The 17,896-nt window shown below is 46.2% G+C and overlaps 1 protein-coding gene across 3 annotated transcripts in view; it reads right to left on the reverse strand.

The window, feature by feature from the left end:
- ALPK2 (alpha kinase 2) overlaps positions 1-17,896 on the reverse strand; it is a 117,546-nt gene that overhangs the window by 32,409 nt on the left and 67,241 nt on the right. For all 3 annotated transcript variants that reach the window (XM_023647881.2, XM_001489132.6, XM_014727820.3), the window contains exon 5: positions 1,624-5,041. In XM_023647881.2, coding sequence (XP_023503649.2) covers positions 1,624-5,041 — 3,418 coding nt within the window. The remainder of the gene's footprint in view (positions 1-1,623; positions 5,042-17,896) is intronic.

Below are 17,896 nucleotides of genomic sequence, written 5' to 3' on the forward strand. Positions count from 1 at the left end.
AACCCCATCCACAACCCATTGTCAGTTCTGAACATAGAAAAGCGGGGCACGGAGGGAGGAGCACAAAATGAGGGTCTCTGAGAGATGTGAAGTTGGCTTGGACAAGAGGCCTCAGGGCTTTGGAAAGGACCCCTGTTTGTGTGAGACAGAGGTAGAAATGCAGATGAAGGAGCTAAAAGGAGGCCTGGGAGCACAGCTCGGTTCATCTTCTGTGTATATTCCTGCCAAGCGTTGAGGGAAAAGATGGAGAAGTCCCCTGGTGAACATAAAGCTTCGGCTGTATTAAGCTTTGAATGTCAAGAAAAAAAGGGTCACTTGGTTTGTTTTCTTTCTTTCAGAATCATCCAAGTCATCCCCACTCCCCTCCCTGCTCCTACTCCTACCCCACCAGGTCACCACCCTCCCAGAATGCTGTGCTCCCAGGCTGCAGCCCTTCACGATGGGGAGGCTGTGCCACGACTGAGATGGAACCTTCCCACTGCACGTGGTCCTCTGCAGAGTCCTTTCTCCCACAGTAACTTGAACAACTATGCACAAAACGTCCAAATAGACTGTTTCCCTCTGGGCCGAAACCACTTGAGAGATCTTTTAAGACATTGCTTCATTCTCTTTAAATATGTTTTACAACACATATACTAGAAACCTGGTTGGATACCTCCAAACTCTTCGGAAGGCAGTTTTGTATTTAATTCTCTCTGCACCAGAGGCTGAGGGCCCGTCTGAGCTGGACTGGGAGTAATGAGCGCCCGCCCTGAGGTCTGAGGACTCGGGTGAACGCCATAGCGTTCTGCTCCAGCACACGTGGGCCACTTTACCTTGTTGCAATATTTTCTCTTCTGACTTCTACCAGATTTCATGGGAAGGGAAAGAAGAGCTCTGAAATAAACAAGGCTAAAATTCAGGTTATGGGATGGAGTTTGAGGCTGAAGTGATTCCCCAGGCAAAGCAGAAGGGACAGCAGTTACAAGAGCTCTGAGTCTGGAACCTGGAACAGAGACCACAAGGGGCTTCAGACTCCAGTAATGGGGAGGGTGAGTTGGAAAGAAATTTTATACTCAAATTTGGAAGAAAATCCAATGTTCAATTAAGCCATTTTTAATGAAAATAAATGATTAAAGAGAAGACTCCCAAATTGTACCTAAATGTTTATTTCTGTAAATCCTGCTTAGCATGTGGTCTATTTAATTATACTAATTAGCTACACTGATTAACACTTCTGTTTATCTTTTAAAATATTTTTTTAAGGGATAATTAAACAGAAAGGCATCTTAATCACGCTCCTGCAATTAAACATACCTACAGGCAGCCTGTACCAGCGGTTCTCTCCCCAGATTACCTGGGAACTTATTTGAAATGCAATTTCTCAAGCCCACATGTTGAATCAGAAACTCTGGGGCTGAAGGCCAGCAATCTGTGTTTTAATAAACCCTCCAGGTGATTCTGAGGTCACTCAAGTTTGAGAACCACGGGCCTACATGCCAAGCCATTTGGTCACAGCCATAGCATCAACACTTACCCAGTGGAAACTTACCTTCATTGCAAAGGACTCAGCAGGACACTGGAACTTGACATCTGGTCAACAAACCCAAACTTTAACAACGACAGGAAGCAACAGAGCCTCACCTTTTCCTTCTCTTTGGCAAAGTGACCTTTTTGGGTCTTTTTTCTCATCTGTGGGTGATACTGATGTTTCAAGTTTAGGAATCTTTTTAAGAGAGCTCCAGCTCTTTTTGATGTTTTCCTTCTCTTCCAATCTCAGTCTCAGGGCAGCCACCCTGGACAGAATTTTCTTCTTTACTCCCTCAGCTAGATGTCCACTTCCTGAGGTTTCTTGCTTCCTCTTGACTTCCTCCCACCCGGTCACTGCTGGGGGTGCTGGGGGGAATCTGTCAGTCTGGTCTGCCATGTGGCTGGGCTTCTCTTCTCTTGACTTTCTCCCATGGCCCAGGGTGCAGCCCTGTTGACACGGGTCCCGCAGCATCTTAGGCACTTTATCTGATGCACATTCTCCCGAAATGAATGCCAAAGTCATTGCCGGGGAGCCAGGTGCACTTGCGGGTTTGGTTTCCCCAATTTGGGGCTCCACTATTTTAGGTTCCTCAATTTTTCGGCTTATTGAAAAGTTTGTGATGTTTCCTTCAGGAGAGGAAGTAAAGGGCACCTGAGTAAGACCACTAGGAGAGAGCAAATGTTTCCCATACTCACTCTCAAAGGCTCCCCTTTCCTTTGAGTCAGAAAATGCATATTGATGGTTTCTGGGCTTAACTAAATCATTCTCGGGGATGTCATGAATTTGACCTGTGGAGCTGTGAGTATCAGCTCCAACAGATGCATGAGTCATTACTTCAAGACAGCTAGAAAGAGGCCAAGTGGGGAAAACAAATTCTGCTGTGCTGTTTTTACTTTGTTCGGCCTTCCCTAAGCCTCTCTCCCTGCCTTCTTGTGTTTGGCTTCTGCTGTATCCACTTGGAATTGTTTCTCCACCTTTGTCAGAACATGGGACTTGCAAAATGGCTGGTTGGACTTCTACTGTCGCTCTGTCATGTTGACTCTGTTCAGCCTCCCCTCTCTCACTGTCTTCTTGGCTTTGGTTGATGCTGTTTTCACTTGGAATGGTTTCCCCACTTTGCTGGGGGCATGGGACTTGTAAGATGGCAGGTTGGACTTTCACTCTCTGGCTCATGTTTCCATCATTCAATTTACTCTCCTCTCTGATGACACCCAGTGTGGATTCAGAGGGCTCTGCTATTTCAGCCCTGGCACACTCCGTCACACTTGTTTCATCAATGGGATCTACAGAGGACTCTAGGATTTTAGGGCAGGTCAGAAACTGTTTAAAGAAGGCAGGGTGATCCACCTTGAGTTGGTTTTCCTCTTGGTTCTGACTCACATTGTTATCATTTTTCTTCCCTCCAGTTTTGGAAGCCTCTGATAGCAAATCTGTGACACATAATTCCTTTTCATCTACAGGGTCCACAGACGACTCCATGAGTCTGGCTTGGCTCAAATATCGGGAAGAAAGACAACTCCAATGTGCATGATGGGCTGGCTCTTCACTTTCACGGATTTTTCTGTTATTAGCAAGGGCTGAGCCAGACTCAGCCTGAGGATCGTGAACTGAAGCTGCAGTTTCAGAGGGGTACAGTTCAGGCATGGCAGCATCTGCCTTTAGAACGTCAGAAACAGCCCAGATCCTGTTAGGGATCATGGGAACAGCTTGCAACTCCTTGCACTCAGAATCTGTCAGTTGTTTTGATGGCCAGACTTCTGGAATGGGAGCATCTAGAGTTATAATCTTCAGCTTGTTGCCTGTTTCCCAAAGTCCTGGTCCGCTCTCTTTAGATTCCTCCAGGAGGATATTAGAGAGAGGTGGAACATTGCTCAGAGCCTGACCATGTTCTTCCACAGTAGCTTCTGCCACCACAGACATGCTAGTCCCCAGGCCTGAGCTCTGCCCTCTTTGCTCCCTGGAGTTTGCTGATGAGTGGTCTGAGGGCACTGGGTTCATTTCCCCTTGAGCAGCCGATGTCATGGGCAAACTTTCTTGGAAATCATCTTCAGAACGAGAACCCTGGTGGGGCAGGCTCTCCTGCTGGACCCTCTGTGTTGTTTCACTTCCTTTTTCTTGTAAATTCTCTTCAAGGCCCCTACTGTCTGCTCTGTCCACAGTCCGGCCCTTCTCTCCAGACTGGTTATCAATCTGAAGAGGAGAATTGCTACAGAAACCCTCTCCCTCTGGGAGTGGGGGAACACAGATGTGGACTCCTGGTCCACTGGGAGCCAAGTAAAGGAGCTCTTCCGGAGATTCGGTTGTGGAACCATTTAAAATATGACCCAAACATACATTGGAAGGAAGTTGGAAAATATTTTCGTCTGGTGCCTGAGGTGAGCTCTCCCCTGGGCCATCTGCGTGGCTGTTCCCAGCAACTGAAACAGGGAGGTATTTGACTGTGTGGACTTTGGTGGCAATGGTAACAGCTGATGTGTCCCCACTCTCCCTGGTCACCTGAAGGCACTCAAGATTAGCAATTACTGTTGTTGGCCTCTCCTGAGGAAATTTCACAATTGAGCTGTGACTAGCTGGTGTGTCTGTTGTGTCTGGGCCACTGGTACTGGGCCTCCGGTCATCTCCTTCTTTAAATCGCACGACAGAGTTATTCTCAGAAGATAGAGGCTGTCTTTCCTCAAGCCCTCCTGAGAAGCTGGGGCTCGGCTTCTCCTGGCCAGACTGTACCACGGAGGCCAATGTGGAGGTGGAATTCTCCACCTTGGCTAGACTTTCCCCTGTGGCACCTTCACTGGCTTTCTGTGAAATGTTCCAGGTGAAAGTACTGATAAAAAGAGGGGACACGGCCGAGTTTCTGTCCTTGCTGCTTTCGCAAGTAGCCTGTGGAGGCTCAGAACCTCGTGTCTGAAAAAGAACATCCAGTGTCTTGTCATCAAGAGAACATAAATCAGATACTTTGCTCCGACCTTCTGCCAGCTCTAAGTCCATGGGGCAAATTTCTTGAGGCAAATATTTATCAACTGAGGCTCTAACAGGAAAATCCATGGTATCACATGTTTCTTGCTCACCTGCTTTGAGAAGCTCCCTCGCACACATTGCTTCTCTGTCCCTTGGCACATCACACACAGTTTCCAGGGTGGGGACGGTATTTGCACATTCAGGGGAAGCAACAGAGAGAACCTCGGGCTCCATGAGGTCAGCTCTGCCCTCCTGGGGCAGGCGGGCTGACAGCTCGTAGGCGGACATAGTTGCATTATTGGCTTCTGGGATGCTCAGCTCAGGTCCTCGTTTTCCCCGAGACTGTCTGGGTGCGTTGTCTTCTCTGTCTTGGTTTTCTCCATGCCGTGGGCCTCGAGGACAGATTTCTACCTCCAGGTATTGGGCCAATGGTGCCTTTTGATTGTGGATCCCTCCGAAGTTGGGGAAGGAATTTGCTGTGGTCCCAGTAAATGCAGGCTCCTCCCTGGCAGGCTCTGAGAAAGCTGGCATCCGGCTGAGAGGGCTTCTCTCCCTGATGGTTTCCTGAATTTGCACCTAGGAAGATGAAAAGTGATATTAATAGAATTGTTCCTGGGAGAGCCCACAACAGGGCATAATTGCAGTCCCTAGAGCGTTAATCCTTGACGACTGTAATAATGGGCAAGAAGAGCAGCAGGAACGATTGCAATCTGAACACGAATCCCCAAACTCTCCCTAGCTGTTACAGACTTCCTGGAGAAATACAAACGTAAGCAACTGTATGTTCCAGAAAACCTTTGGTCAAATTTCCCATTATAAGCCAAAAGCCCCCTGACAATCATCTTTTAGCGATTTCTTTCTCTCTCTCTCAGGAAAAAAGATGGGAGATAAACTGCACGTTAACTATTTTGATAAAGTAAGTCACAAGAGCTTGTGTGCATCTTATCAGAAAGACAAACTTCACACGATCATGACAAATGAAATATGCAGCGCTTTAAAGTAGCAATGAGCAATTTTTGTTCCCTAAATATAACAGCTTGTTGGTTAATAAATGTTACTAAAGAACAGAGAGATGACTGTCTTTTGAACCTGCCTCTAATAAAGTAATGGGGATATGATTGGTCATCAGCACTGCCAATCACTTCTGCCCCAGGAAAGTTATAAAATCTTGGAATGCCTCCCCCTCTTTAAAAGATATGCTCTGTGGCAGGCAAACCATGTCTACAAGGAGTAGGGGATTCGGGACTGCTTAGGTTTTGGGGATGAAAGAGATAGAGACAGAGAGAGAAAGACACAGAGAGAAAGGGAGGGAGGGAGGGTGGAAGGAAGGAAAGAAGGAAGGGAGGGAGGGAGGGAGAAAAGGAGGGAGGAGGGAATGCGGATTGTGAGGTGTGAACCCATCATGAATCTGAATGTTCTATGACACTGAATATTGTTCAAGGAAGCAGCACACTCTCTGACTAAATTCTCATCTCTTGAAACTTTTATCTCACTGACTATTTCAATACATATCAAAATTATGCCCAGCCAAGGAGAAGGGCATTGCTGCTAAATTTTGGCAAGTGACTCCATCTTTGCCCCTAAGACTCCTGCTCTGGGGCAGCCCCATTCAAATGTGCAGGAGCCAATGAGTGGGCTTAAAGAGGGGAGCAGATAGAGTCTCTCTCCCAGCACCTGACACAGTAGAGCTGAAATGTCCCTGCACACAGGGCAGCTCTGGGTTCTGAGGCTCGTTTCCATAAATCACTTACAAGAATGCGTCTTATTGCCCTGCGGCCAATCCCTTTACCCACTGCCATCGGGAAACAGGACAACAGTGTCACCACCCTCCTTTCCACACAATCCCCAAGGCTGCTTGTGGCCGTCAGTGATTCACCTCTCATTTTCTCCTTAAAGCTATCCTGATGTTCATTAACTTAGAATTTACTGGCATAAGAGTGCTAACTGACCAAGAAGAAATTTCCTGTGCTATGAACTCCATGAGGACAGAGACCACTCACTGATTCAAGAAACATTTATTGAATGCTTCCAATGTACGAGGGAGTCTCCCAGCTGATGGGGACACAACACAGGCATCTGCAGGAAGCTCCCATTCTGCGCTGTCTTTGAGGTCTGTCACAGCGGTCAGCGCCCAGCAGGTGCTCCATAAGCACTTGGTGGAAGAATGAGTAAGTGAATGAACCACGCACGAGTTGAGACAGCTCTACCCCACCTCACCCATTAAACCTCTACATTTGGCACGGTTTGGACTTTCATCTGCTCCTGACTTTGGGACAACTGTATTTTAGAAAGCAGACTTTTAACCGTAAACAAGGGCACTCCTGGTTCACCTGCTGGTGTTTCTAAAAAGAAAAATGTATTTACTCTCTTTCTATATCTCCCTTTTCCCCCCATCATATTAAAATGGAAAAGGGAAAACAAGAAAGGTAATTTCTGTGAAATAAGAAGCAAGATTTTTAAAAAGAGTTCAGGAGTTTAATATGCATATGGTTTCACCTCTATACCTGAACATCCATGACACATGTGGGGAATGTACTTTCCATTTGCTATTTTGGTTCAGATTTTTTATAACAAGCTCTAGCTCAAATATACTGAACTATTAAGCAGAGACAGTGTGGGGAGCTTCCTGGTCGCGATTTGAGTTGTGTAAGGCGACTTTCCAATTAAAAATACCACGACCCTGTCTTGAGCCTTCCTCCCCTGCCTGAATTTCCACTACCTATGTCAGTCCCTTATTTTAAGATCTTGCCATCATCACAACAACATCAGTGCCAACAGACATTCATGGAGTAGCTGCCATGCATAGAATTCTCTGCCAGGCAGTGTACAATTTTTTCCAAAGGGCTCCAGCTAAAAAGCCACTGTTGCTTACTGGGATGGTACCCACTCATTATTGCTTACTACCATATACAAAGAGTAATAGGCTGATACCTAGAAGAGACGATTACCTGGAGTGGTGAAACACAGGACAAGTAAGCTTTGACTAAAATGAGTTTGGTCATTGGAATATATCATCATAGCCATGGTATCAGGCCTTGATTGACAAAATAGCCATGTTTCTATTAAGGTCCTTCCCTCTCTTGCTTTTAAAATAAAATCCTACTTTCAAATACCGGAGTGAGGTCCCACATGTCAAGAAATATGGCGAATCCTTCACCATGTAAATTTGTCCACTTGACAAACGTATACTGTGCATCTACTTTCTACCAGGCTCTATTCTGAGCCCCGGGGAAGCATCAGTGAATGCAACATGGACTGCTGGCCTTTTGGAAGTTATATTCAAGCAAGAAACCACACGATTGGTCCACTGCTGTTGTGGAATTCCATAAATTTGACTTTAACCAATGGGATTTTCTCCAAGTGGAGCCTTTAACAGCCCAGTCCATACTTGTCAAGTCTTACAGCATCAGATCCAAGGGCAGGCTCCTCAGGTCTCGTTCAGAGGCAGACTCATGAGAAAGGAAAACCACAGACTCGTACCTTGCAAATGAGTCAGACCTTTCTTTCAGGAGATCTCTTAGGTAAGTCATTATGAAAAAACTCCAGCAAATGATTCTCCTCCTGCTCAGCTCTTGTCATCATGGAGTAAGTGGTTAGACTCAGGAGGTTTTGTCATTTTGTTACATAGGAAAATTGTTCTCAGTCAGATGAAAAGAAGGAGGGTCTGGGGCTCTAAGAGGAAGCCTAGTGGAGAGAGGACTCAGAGGACTGGCCATCTGAGTTCAGCTCAATCCAATATTGCATGCATGACACCAGGTAACCTCTTTGGCCTCTCTGAACCTCTGTCTCCTCTTCCAAGGCTAACCACATGCATGTCAGCACCATCTTGTCAAGTGCCTGACACTCCCTGACATCAGTTTCCCTTGTTCTGTGTAAAAAGAAAGTAGTGGTTAAGGCAAAGAGAAAATTGAGCAATGCCAATGAGCAGAATAGTGTACTCTGGGTTTTACATAGGCTTTCTCATTTGACTGGTAAAATAAATCTGAAATACTGATACCATCATCTCTTCTTTATTGATGAGGTAAATAGCCTGGGTCCAATCAGGAGATAGAAACCACACAGCAGGTTCAATAAGGGAAGTTGAATATAAAGAATTGTTAAATGTAATAGAAGAGTAACTATTAGCTACAGGGAAATCTACGGTGCTCCAGGGTGAGGGAGAGTACCAAGGAAGGACAGCTTGGAAGGGGCTCAGACCTGGTTGACGAAGGTACAATCAGGCCACCAGATAGCAGAGAAGATTGCTGGTTTACCTAGGCCAGACCTGATCTGGAATTGATGGGCAAGCAATAGAGCACCCTGCCCAGGGAAGGCAGGAAGCAGGCGTCAGCACCGAGTGCACAGGATCGCAGCGGGAGTCTGGGCACTGGCTGGGGCAGAGGCCGAGGCCTTCAGAGTGGGTGGGCCACATGCTGGGAGGAAGGGGAGGGAACAACAGCCCTGTGTATACGGGGCCACGAGCGGAGTCTGGATGTTGGTATAGGCTGAGGCCTTCAGAGGCGGCAGGCCATGCAGCGCTCTGGATTCTGCACAGAGAGGGCTGCAGGAAGGTTACCACTAGGCCAAGGCTACAAGGTCGCAGATGGACCGTGTTGTGGGCCCCGTGGCCAGGACAGGCTCTATGGGATGACCACAAACCCGTATCACCAACCCCTCACTGATGCTGAAAATGACAGGCATCCTCTTCCTCCTACAATGTCTTGAGAAAGCTTCACATCGTGCTTACACTAAAAGAGAAAAGGTACAGGGCCGGCCTGGTGGTGCAGTGGTTAAGTTTGCACGTTCTGCTTCCTGGAGGCCCGGGATTCGCTGGTTTGGATTCCAGGTGCGGATATGGCACTGACTGGCAAAAAGCCATGCTGTGGTAGGCGTCCCACGTATAAAGTAGAGGAAGATGGGCATGGATGTTAGCTCAGGGCCAGTCTTCCTCAGCAAAAAGAGGAGGACTGGCAGTAGTTAGCTCAGGGCTAATCTTCCTCAAAAAAAAAAAAGGGGGAAAAAGAAAAAAGAAAAGGTTAATGGAATTCTGTTATCACCAAGCATTACGGAAGGGTGCATCAGTTGTCGAGAGACACTTTGGGTAGAAGACTATAATGGTCTTTATTACATGCAACGTGACCGCTTGTTTATTTGTCAGCTCCCTCACAAACTCTAAGGGCAGGGACTCTGCGTTATGCATTTCTGAATTTCCAGAACCTCAGCACATAGTGGGGGCTCAATTAATTTTGAATGAATAAACATATGAATGAGCGCAAGGAGCGGAAAGGGTAAATTAAATTTAGTAACACTTCCAGACTTGTTTTTGAAAGCAGCATGAAGCTTGAAAACTTACACTCCGCTTGCACAGCATTTTCCAACCCCATCTCTACTCAATATGCCTCTGATTCTACAAACACACTGTTTTCATCTGTTGGCCTTTCTAGAAATTCCACCTCCTAAGTGTGTCTGCCATGGGTCCCATGGAAAGGTGTGCTGTCTCTTGGTCCAGCCAGTGATGTTCAGGGTTATACTCCATCATTAATGAGAGTGACCTGGATGCCAGCAAAGTGCATGACACTAATTTGAGTCACTAACAATAGAAGGTGGTATGAGCTAAGATCCCTCTTCTCAAATAGCTTATAATCCAGCTGAAGAGACAAGATGTACAGGGAAAAGATAAATAACAATCCCTGACAAGTTGTGCTGGTTGCCAATGGACGGAACTAAACCAGCGGCACTGCTCCAGGAGAGGAAGGAAGGTCACCACCGAATCTCCTCTTCTGCTCAATGGATGAGATCTCTGCAGTGCAAAAACCAGAGGCTGCGACACCGGGCAATGGGCTGGCTCTGCTTGCCGCCATCTGAGCCAATTAATCACAACAAGCTGGGGATCGCGAAAGGAAGCTTTAATTCGATTAGCCAGCACAATCGGAAGATGAGTGACTAATGTCTCAAAAACCCATCTTAATTACAGAATCTTGAGGCAGTTACATAGGAAAAATGGGCAGTAAGGAGGGAGTTTAGAAATGTTGGCCTTCGGGCATGACGGACTCTAGGGTCCCTCATTGTGCTTTTCTTTTGTCAGCGATGATGAATATCCTACAGGTGTTCTTTCTTCTTAGAGGCCTTCTTATTCCCTGGGAAAATTTATGAAGATTTTTAACAAAGCTATCAGAATACCTCAGCAGGGGTATGCGCACAGGGTTAGAGCCAGAAAATCAGGAAAGCGTGTAGCAATTTATAATGATCACATGGAAGAAGGGCTTTAACTAGGAAAGGGTTATTTAGGGTAATAAGATGGCCTCTCTTATGTTCACTTACAGTTGCACTCAAGTTATATGTATCAATTCTTAAGTAATTCTTGGACATTTCAGTGCGGTCTCAGGAACCTTCTCCACTTGTGAGAGTAGGCAGATATGGTAGACGCTGTTGGCTGACTAACTCAACAGCATCTCCAATCCCCTTCTTCCTTGCTACCTCCAATTAAAGAGGCTGGAAAACCACGTACCCTCCCAGCCTCTTGCGTAGCTAGGCGGGGTCAAGGGGTCAGTTCTGGCTAATGAGGTGTAAGGGGTATTCCACTAAGAGACTTCTGAGGAAGCTTTGCTCTTTATATAGGGTACGGATTTGGTGGGTACCTTGCCTACCTGCTTCTTTCTTCCTCTAATGTAGATGTGATGCCTGGTGCTGCAGCTGTCACCTTCCAGTCATGAGGCAACCAGCACGAGACGAAAAAGTCAACACACTATGACTGGTGGAGCAGAAGGAGAGAAAGGACTTGGGAGCATGCAGGCATCCTTGAGCCACTGGCACGACACAGAGACCTTCTACCTCCAGACTTCTTAAGAAGCCAACAATAGAGCTCCTTATGTTTGAGGCCATTGTGAGTTGGTTATTCTGTTAAGTGCAGCTAGAAGCATTCCTAATGGATACAAGAGGAAAATAGATTGCTGAGGGATGAAGGCAAAGCCATGTCAGATCCAACCTGGAGCCCTTCTGAAGGTGCTGGGCAGCTTTGGGTAGGGAATGATTTGAGGGACAGTGTCACAAAGGGCAAGGTGTGTGGTTCCTGGAAAGGGAACTCAAGGGGCTGGTCAAATGCCAGGGATCAAAAGGGCCTAGGGCAAGGTGAACTTGAAATAGAGTTGGGGAGGGAAAATGAGGAAATGTGAGAGGATAGATCATGGAAGGAGAGACAGAGATTCTAAAGGCCAAATTCAATGACCCAAGGCCAAGAGAATCAAGTCAGTTAGCTCCTTGCTTCCACTGGGCAACACTTCCATCTGCCAACATGTCCTCCCATGGAATACTTTTCTTTCTCTAACTTCTTTTTCTTCTTTGATGTTCTTTGAATGTTCTTTCCTCCTTATCTGGACTAAATATAAATAGCACCATGTCCTTCAACGGTTGTCTACACATCATCAATTTCCCCTTGTGGTTCCAGGATCTTTAAATGGGACCTTCCCCACTCCCCAACCACCCTGGGCTGCTGTAGCCTCGCCCACAGCTAACCTTTCCTAAATATCTGCTGAGCTCTCACTGCAGGCACAGCGTCATAAGGTCGTTCGTCATTCGATAGATCAAATCCATACCACCTGGGGCTGTGAAACTGAAAATAGCCCAGTCCCCAGCCAAAGAAAGCTTAAAGGCAAACTAGAATATTTCAGGAACTTGAGTTTATTTTTAGGAGTTGCTGGGTTGCCCAGAAAGGAGTTTCTTTTAAAGGCTTTGAATGTTAAAATAACACATAATAAAGAGGACACTCAACTAAAATCCCCAATCCTGAAACCTGATCCTGAATACCTCTATTTGACCAGCTCTTCTTCATTCCATTCCCTCCTGGGAGAGAAGAAATCTTCAGCCAGCTGGTGTTATAATTCTGTCCTGATTTCTTGGGAAAGTCATAGAGTTTGTAAAATACCAATTTGATCTCTTACTGGGAGAGGACTGGGTTTCCACGAAGAACAACTTTCCTGGGGCTAAGCGGCTCTGTGCGCTAAGTGGAATCTTTGCCTGGTAGCATGGTGTGAACGAAAGAGCACTAGACCATGAGACAGGAGCTTTATGTGTTTATTGGGCACCTCGGGTGATGTGCGGTGACAAGTAGTAGTTTGCTAATAACAATCACCAGGCCCTATACAGCACTTAACACATCTACATATGTTAAGACAGTTAATGTTTATAAAATGGCATGGAAGTGTATACCTTTGGGACTTTTGGTTGTGTAATGTTAGGGAGAAATATACCAGCTCTTCCAACACACACGACAGCCTCTTAGTGGCAAGCTCCCAAGTACAATGGGTCGGAAAAGTAGCTGTCTTCCTAGCCTGTGGGCATCTTGTTTTCCTGCATCTGGGAGTTTGCTTGGAGATGAGAAAGAGAGACTTAATGTCCATAAGTGAAACCGGGAGATATGCAAGCATAAGAAAAATGGAGTTGGGAAGGCCAGCAATTTTTCTTGAATTCCACCAGGTATTTCAGAGTAGTCATCGGGTTTTTTGCTGTGTCTTGAAGAGACTGGACTTGGATGAGGAGGTGAAGGGAAAGTGGAGTAGGATGATGGAAAGAGGAGCAGACCTCAGAAAACCCAGGGTTTGGTCCTGGTTCTGCGCTACGTGGAAATGGCTTTGGAGAAGTCACCGGATCTCTCTGAGGCTGTTTCTCCCACAGTAAAGTGAGAGGGCTGGAGAGGATCTCCTGGCCCCAACGGCTCTGGTGTTCTATGACCTGCTGCCATGTAAACAACACAAACATTGAAATGGGGCTTAAACCTCACCTTCCATTTGCAACCAGGTTTTCCGTTGACTCCTAAGGCTTCTAGATCTAATCCTCTCTATTAAGTATTAGAGTCATTAGGAAAAAGGGCCCAGCATGTCACTATACGTAGACAGATCCTGAATGAACCACTGGGGGCCTCAGAGAGGGCCAGGGAAGTGACAGTGGGCTGGAGGATGGGTCACCATGGGGCACGGAACCCGTGGATTCCGAGCACTAGTCCTGCCTCCCTCATCGCTGCTGCCCCTTCCTCTGTGCAGTAAGTGCCTCATCTTTTTGGTAGACAGCACTGTGTCAGCATATGGGCCCTGAAGCTGATGCTGGAGAGTTCTAGAGGCTCATAGACCTAGTCCAAGCCAATGAAAATCATCACAGCCACACAGTGGAAGACCAGTGGCTGTCAGCCCCCAACTTGGCTAATCCTTTTTGGGGTTTAAGAAAGTTATGGCTTCTTTTCCTCAGAAAATCTTGTTTTACCCACACAATTTTGTGTATAATTTCAGGGGCTTCCAGACCCCCTTGAGCCCATCAATCCACTCCTTAGAGGCCACAGGAGCACAGACTGAATCCCTGGTGAGGGTCAAGACCTGGGGGTGAGTGGCGTGGTGTTTACTTACTGCAGACTGAAACCTCTCTGCAGATTTCAGATGGGATAACCGGGGGAAAATATTAAACCTTAGTCAGGTTCTAGAAGAGTGTTTTCAAATCAATATTGCTCTTTATAGTTTCTAGAATGTGTGAGCAAAATCAGAACCAAGGTAACAGCAATTACGGTACTACACTGACAATAATACATTATACAAAGCAAATTCTTGTAAACTTTAGAAACAGGAAGTACTCGCCATGGTGACTACACTACTACTTTGCCTATTCAGCGTGGCTTCAAAGTGTACAGCAATGATGGTATTTGGCACTTGGAAAATCTGAATATACACATAAATATAGGCAGGTCGCCTGTCTCGTAAGGTCATTACCAAAAATGAAGAGAAAATGCAGGCTTGGGGCTTGAAGAGCCCTGATATGGCATATGTCTCTTATAGTGAATAGCAGGACATAGCTATTAGCTATATGCCCTCAGATTTGGCTTAACTAGAAGTTAAGCAGAAAACATCCCCTTAGAGAGCACAGTTCTAGGAGCATCTAGTTACCCAGCAGAGTTACCTAGTTAGATTCAGAGACAGCTTCGTTGAGCAGGAGAAACAAAATTTCCTGGGCTAGTGAGATCCATGAGAGGGAAGACAGGGTTAGGGTTAGTCTTGTTCAACTCGGAGAAAGGCACATAGTAGGTGCTCAAAAAATAGGTCAAACGAGTGAACATCCATCCAGTCTGCTCTTGGTCCAGTGTCCCTTTGTCAAAACAGGCAGGAAGATTTTGCCTCTTCAGCTTCTGGTTCTTTTCTCATTCTCTGTCGAGTTCTCTGTGGAGACATTGCTCTCCTACCTGAAAAATTGCCCAAAGGTCCTGTGCTTTGGTTAATATGTATTTTCTACTAAACTATAACTCTTCTTCATCATTAATAATTTGGTGCTTGGTTGGCCTTGGTCTTTTTTAGATCCAAACTGATGCCATCTGTTCTCTTTTGAGCAGAAAGAGAGAAGCATCTCTTATTTTAACCACAAACAACTGAAGTTCCAGATAGATAATGCCCGGAAGACATCAGCATAATTGCACCAGTGGGCACCAGCCACTGAAGGTGGGGATGTCCAACTGACCGTGGGCACAGAATTCTAAAATTACAATGTGCAGCTGGAGGGTTAAATTTAAAACATCTATCCTTTGAAGATGAAGGAAATCAAGGGCAAGATGGAGAGTGGGGAGGAGCATGGTACAGATTAGACTAGAAATTCAGGGACCTTTTTTGATGGATTCATCAAAATCAACTTTCCTCTTGAGATGGAAGGAAAAAGAACACAGAAAGAACACAAAAAGATTCGCGAAGAAGCTTCCAAGAAGCTGAAGTTGTAGAGGGAACACTTTGAGAACCAAGGAAGAAAGAAAATGTCTGAGATTTAATGCAGTGATTTGAGCTAGGAAAACAAAAGACATGCTGAGCTGATATTGGCACTTACGCTGGGTCGTAAATTCACCCCTATCACTTCTCATATGCATGAGCAAATGCAATCTCTTTATTTTTTCTCTGGAACTGATCTTGTCTTCCTCATGAGCTCCCAATCACATGTAAGCGTTTGGAGGCTGTGCGGAGAATAAGTTCCTCTCTGACTAAGGCTGCCTCTGACCAATAAGTGGAACAGTCCTTTAGGGACTGCTCTGCTGCTCTGGAAGCTGGTGTCTTAGCTGCCCACGCTGGTAGATGGGGGTGGGGTGAAGTCAGGATGTACCTCTCGGCCCTGACTATCACTGCCAGCTTTTTTGTCCCAGTATCTCCTAGGGGATGTTGAGTCCCCTTGTCCACTCTCTCACTCACTCCCGGTTTCTGATTGTACAGAGATAAGACTCTCTGATCTAATAAGAAGAAAGGAATTCAGAAAACTCCTCTCACAACAAAGCTGGACTTTAAAGAGATTGTCCTGCTTAAAGAAAAACAAACACTGTTTCTTTTCCTCTCTTTGCTTTCCTCAGTCCAACCCTAATCACCATCTCCGCCTCACCCACAAGGCGACCCTAGTGTCCCCTGCAGCGTTGAAAGAAGGTCCTAGAGGCCGAAATGGAAAACCAAAAGTTTTTCTGACATTTCCCTGTACACACCATCAGCAACTACATTAGTTTCCTAGGTCTGCGGAAACAAATGACCACAAACTCGGTGACTTAAAACAACACACATTTATTCTCTCAGTTCTGGAGGTCAGAAGCTTGAAATTCAGGTGTCCCCAGGGCTGTGCTTCCTCTGAAAGCTCTAGAAAAGAACACCTCCTTGTCTTTTCCAGCTTCTGGAGGCTCCTGCAATCCTTGCCATTCCTTGGTTTGCTGATGAATCTCCGATCTCTGCTTCTCTCTTCACATGGCCATCTTCCTTCTGTGTGAGTCTCTGTGCCCTCTCCTCTCCTTAAAAGGACCCTGGTCATTGGATTTAGGGCCCACCCTAATCCAGCATGACCTCATCTCAACTAATTGCATCCACAAAGACACTAGTTCCAAATAAGGTCACATTCTGAGGATCCAAGTAGACATAAATTTGGGGTGACACTATTCAACCCGCTGCAGCAACCCATTCTTTTCCCAAGCTGTCCTACTGGCCCTGCCTCCCCACAGCCTCCGGTTTGCCATCAAACCTCAACAGTGAAGCTTTGTCACTTGACTGGGTGGTGTGGACTTGAGAATAGAGAGCCTTAGAATAATATTCTAGCATCAGGACAATTATAGGGAGGCCAGTTGTCTTCTGGAGCTGCTTCTGGGGCAAGCCGAGTCTGTGGGGAGAGTGGAAATCAGTACAACCAAGAGTCTATCCTTTGTCACTGTCCTGCTTTCACGAAGGCTGGCACCCTGGAGCCCAGTCTCCCAGACCCTGTAATCAAGGTCAGCCACTTCAGAACATTATTACAAAGACCAGCCTGTGCCTGAGCTGGATGTCCTCCCACCCACTGCTGGATGGGCGGTGACTGAGGAGTTCCTTATGTTTGTTGTCAGATTTAGACCCTGAACAAGAAATGTAAAAGATGAAGGGGTAAACAGTCTCATGATGGTTATTTTCCTACCCAACACTGTCAGTTTGATGGTAAATGTGAAAGCACTTGTTTTTACACCATCACTTAAAAAAAAAAAAAAGCCCGAAATCTCAATGCAGTATCAAAATACCTGTGCTGACTCAGAAAGATAATTTTTCAAACATCAGCAGAAAGAGGAACTTACAGAATTTGCGATTTTACCTCCTGCCCCGCCCCCACCCCACTCAGCTCTGCAAGTGCGGTGGAGGCAGTAAGAGGGAGGGGGTGGGGGAATATGATTTTTCGTGTTTCTGTCTTGCCTCTTTAACTAGATTTCATTCAGTTCAACAAATAATATTGATAGGCACCGCATTTGTTCTGGGCACTCACAGATGAATCAGACCCAGCATCCATCTCCACGTGGCTCACAGAGTAACAGCCCAGCTGGGCCAACAAACAGCTATAATATACAGTAAATGCTGGCAGGAGTAGGAATAGAACATTATGGGAGAAATTCATTCTCCTTCAGGGAGGGGAGAAGGGCTATCAGGGAAAGATCCAGAATCCATTTGTTTGCTGCCTATGCATTTACATTTATGAATTCCTTTATTCCTTTTTTCAACAAATACTTGTTGGGGCCAGCCCGGCGGCGTAGCAGTTAAGTGCACATGCTCTGCTTCAGCGGCCTGTGGTTCTCTGGTTCCGATCCCGGGTACGGACCTACACACTGCTTATCAAGCCATGCTGTGGCAGGCATCCCACACACAAAGTAGAGGAAGTTGGGCAAGGATGTTAGCTGAGGGCCAATCTCCCTCAGCAAAAAGAGGAGGATAGGCGGCCGACATTAGCTCAGGTCTAACCTTCCTCAAAAAAACCCCCAAATACTTGTTGAAAGCTCTCTATGTGCCAGGCCTCATCCTAGCTGCCAGGGAAAGAACATCACCAGCCAGACTCTGTCTTCTTGGAATCTATATTCTCTGTAAGGAGGCAGACATGGTGAAGGAGGTTAGCAGATGTTCTATAAGGAAAGAAGGTAAAGGAAACGGCAGGAACAAAGGCACTGGGGCAGGCAGG

The sequence above is a fragment of the Equus caballus genome, chromosome 8, assembly GCF_041296265.1.
Source record: "Equus caballus isolate H_3958 breed thoroughbred chromosome 8, TB-T2T, whole genome shotgun sequence".
Lineage (NCBI taxonomy): Eukaryota > Metazoa > Chordata > Mammalia > Perissodactyla > Equidae > Equus > Equus caballus.